The sequence below is a fragment of the Protobothrops mucrosquamatus genome, unplaced genomic scaffold (assembly GCF_001527695.2).
Source record: "Protobothrops mucrosquamatus isolate PMUCROS unplaced genomic scaffold, P.Mucros_1.0 scaffold5590, whole genome shotgun sequence".
NCBI classification, from domain to species: Eukaryota; Metazoa; Chordata; class Lepidosauria; order Squamata; family Viperidae; genus Protobothrops; species Protobothrops mucrosquamatus.
In genome coordinates, this window is record NW_015391445.1 from 8767 (window position 1) to 12460 (window position 3694).

At 45.7% G+C, this 3694-nt stretch overlaps 1 protein-coding gene across 1 annotated transcript in view; it reads right to left on the minus strand.

The window, feature by feature from the left end:
• Positions 1–3694, minus strand: part of LOC107299848 (sodium/bile acid cotransporter 4-like) — a gene marked incomplete at its 5' end in the record, with an annotated part of 32996 nt that overhangs the window by 7290 nt on the left and 22012 nt on the right. Inside the window, one exon of the mRNA XM_015829191.1 lies at positions 3196–3406. Coding sequence (XP_015684677.1) covers positions 3196–3406 — 211 coding nt within the window. The remainder of the gene's footprint in view (positions 1–3195; positions 3407–3694) is intronic.

Below are 3694 nucleotides of genomic sequence, written 5' to 3' on the forward strand. Positions count from 1 at the left end.
GCGTGCGCGCGCACTTACCCCCACTCGTGCTAGCACCACCACCATGAAAATGGGGCACCACATGGTGAAAATGGGCGCCGCACAGCAAAAACGGGGCGGTGCTAGCGAGTGTCACACGGGCGCTAGCACGGCCCCATTTGCATCGCGCGTGCTCACGACCCTGTTTGTATGTGGGCGCAACCATAAAATGCTTCCCTTTCCCTCCGGTCCGCCAACTGAGAAAGGTTGGAGACTTCTGAATTAGGTTACAATTCGTTTAAAGGACAAAAGGCCATCCACCTGAATTCCTAAGGCATTAATTTGGTTATACTTTGAGAATTCCTGGCTTAAAGTAAGTAGACAAACAAGAGTAATAAGGGCTGATGTTTATTGTCAATCACTCCATCAGGGAGAAGCTACAGATAAATGCGTTCCAAAATCAATTTGTAACTCAAGAGGACAGGGAACAACAAGATCTTTAATTACCGTGACATCTGCTGGGAGATGCACTCAGCTAAGCATGAGCTCTGCAGGTGATTGTGAATATGGCTTGTTAACAACTGTATGCTTCAGAAAGCAAAACGCCACACGAGAGAAACAGAAGTCCTTGATTTGATATTAATCAGCAAGGGAGATTAAAATGGAAACTCCAGAAATGTCACAGGGAAACGACTGTGTAATTCTGGAATTCTAGAATTTAAAGAAAACAAAACTATATTGACTATATTCAAATGCATATCCTGGACTTCAAGAAATCAGATTTTAATAATTTCAAAATAAAGGACTCCATGGCATGAGAACTAATGGGAAATGGGGATGGGCATTCCTTTAAAAAGGATATAGCCATGGTATAATATGGTATAATATGGTATAATCTGATAAGAATGTATATACTGGAAGGTCACGTCAAATCCAATGTTTTTTTTAAATTGTTTTATAAATAAAAAGTTAAAAAAAAAAAAGGATATAGCCTAAAGACTCAATGAGAAGCAATTCAAATCAGGGAAAAAATAAGCCACCATTATGACTACAAAAAGCTTGATGGCAAATTGAAAATGGGAAGGACACAGGGTGGGACATGGCAGGAAGGACAGGCCATTAAGTACATACAAATAGGTAGAGGTGTCAGAGAAGCAAAAAGGACTTTATATATATTCTGAATAAATGGAAGAACAAAGAGTGACCAGTGATAACTGCAACCCCCTGACATTTGACAACAAAAACAAAAATATTCAACTCTTATCTTGGGACTGTGTGTTCCATATGAGGAACAAGATGAAGCGACACATTTGAAGTCCTAAGTTAACAGAAACATGGTCAGGGAAAACAAATATATTTCCAATGCGTTTAAACCACCGAGACCAGGTGAATTGCGTTCTGTGGTGCTGAGAGAACGTAGAATAACAAGTATATGCCATTCCAAACAAATGGATGCTCAACCTCTTCTTGAAAATCTCCAGTGATGGAGCAGCCACGACTTATGGAGGCAAGCTGTTCCAGGGATTAGCTCAAAGTGTCAGGAAATTTCTCCTTAATTCTGGGTTGAATCTCTCTTTAATAACCTTCCACCCATTACTACTTGTCCTGCCCTCAGGGGCTTTGGAGAATGGGCCGATCCCCACTTCTTTGTGACAGCCTCTCAAGTATTGGAAGACTGCTATCATGTCACCCCTAGTTCTTCTTTTCGTTAGACTAGACTAGGGGTAGGCAATCTTGGCTCTTTGATGACTCGTGGACTTCAACTCCCAGAATTCCTGAGCCAGCCATGCTGAGGGGAAAGGGAGAGGTTTCCAAGCTGAGCCATGCTGGCTCAGGAATTCTGGGAGTTGAAGTCCACAAGTCATAAAAGAGCCAAGGTTGCCTACCCCTGGACTAGACATAGCTCAGTGATGGCGAACCTTTTAGAGACCGAGTGCCCAAACTGCAACCCAAAATCCACTTATGTATCGCCGGGTGCCGGGTGGGTGTGGCCCACTCAGGCGCAGCTACAGTGGGCGTGGCAGACTGGGTGGGCATGGCCACTGGATGGGTGTGGCTGCAGTAGTCATGGCAGACTGGGTGGGCATGGCCTGGGTGGGCGTGGCCACCTCGATGTTGCTTATGGGGAGGGACACCTGTGGGAGCCGGGCAGGGTTGGGGCAGATCCAGGGGATCTCTGGTGGGTGGGATGGTGGGCTCCCCAATGGCGGCTCCAGGCTGGCTGGCCTTAGACCAGTGATGGCGAACTTTTAGAGACCACGTGTGCTGGGGTGATGGCGCGTGCCCACAGAGAGGGCTCTGCGTGCCATAGGTTCGCCACCACTGACATAGCTAATTCCTGCAATTGTTCTTCATATGTTTTAGCCTCTGGCCCCCTGATCATCTTTGTTGCTCTTCTCTGCACTCTTTCCAGAGTCTCAACATCTTTTTTGTATCGTGGTGACCAAAACTGGACACAGTATTCCACGTTCATTGATGATCTTCTGAACTTTATATGTTATCTTTACAAAACCTCGGGGGAAATGCCAGGTGACTGGGGAAGACCACCTGCTGTACTTAACTTCAAAAATATAAGAGTATTCTGTCAGTCTGACACTGATACCTAAGAAGAAGAAGAGTGGATATTTTTGAAGACAACATTTCAATCAGCTTGAAAATAACAGCAATTCCTGGAAGTTGGAATGATGAGATCAGAAACCGATCTTACCAAGCTAAATTATTTGGCAGGTTGGGTGTATCCTCTCCCATGAAGAGCAATTTAGAAAGAGAATGAAAGAGGCTCTACCTGAATAAACTCATGATAAAAGGTGGCTAAAAGACCCGGTTTTCCAGGATTCTGTAACTAAAGCCTTTCTTCCCTTCGGAAAAATCTGACAAATGAGATTCTGAGATTCCACCTTGATCTGTTCTGAGTGGCTGATAAAGATGCTGACAGGTAGGATGTGCAAGATCTGACAGGTGGGATGTGCAAAACTTCCTTAGTTACTCAAATAGGGGAGCCAGAAGCATTTTCTTCCACCAGGTAAGGACAGGTCCGTGGTGTCCTTGGTGCTCCCCTGAGCTTGGCTGTTTGCCTGCAGACATTTCATTACCCAACTAGTTACCATCAATGCTACACTCTGTTACCCGGTCAGGTCATGAAACGTCTGCAAGAAAAGATCACCGAGGTTTGCACAATTCAGCCCGGAGCCACACGTATCGTTTTCCGATGGAAAGGCAGGTCTCTGCTCAGCTTACCTTCACGAGGATGTCTGCCAGCCGTGTGTATTTGTAGCGGATGAAAACCCCAAGGCCGATAGGGAGCAGAGTGCTGCACAAGGTCAGGGTGACAGCCCCCAGAGGCAACAGGCGCACGAATGGGGTGTTGATCCAAGCGCGGCTATAGATCCACAGACAAAGAGGCATCAGGAACAAAGCAAGCACGATGGAGGAGGCAGTCATGATGATGCTGTCAGGAAGGAAAGAAAGGAGATAGCAGTGGGTCGAGAACATAGGATAAGAGGCATCCTGAAGGAGCCTCTCTTCTTCTACTTTTCCTGAATGGCCCAGTTGCTCTCACTAGCAAGAGGGAGCTAGTAAAGAAGAACTAGGGTTTCCTTTTCTGTGTAACCTCTGTGCCACCTATGTCCAACTCCAGTGCTCTCTGCAAAGAAGGAGAGGAGGCAGCCATTTTTCAAAGGGGAAAAAAAACTTATTTTGCTCAAAACCAATGCTTAATATTGGCCCTCATAGCAAA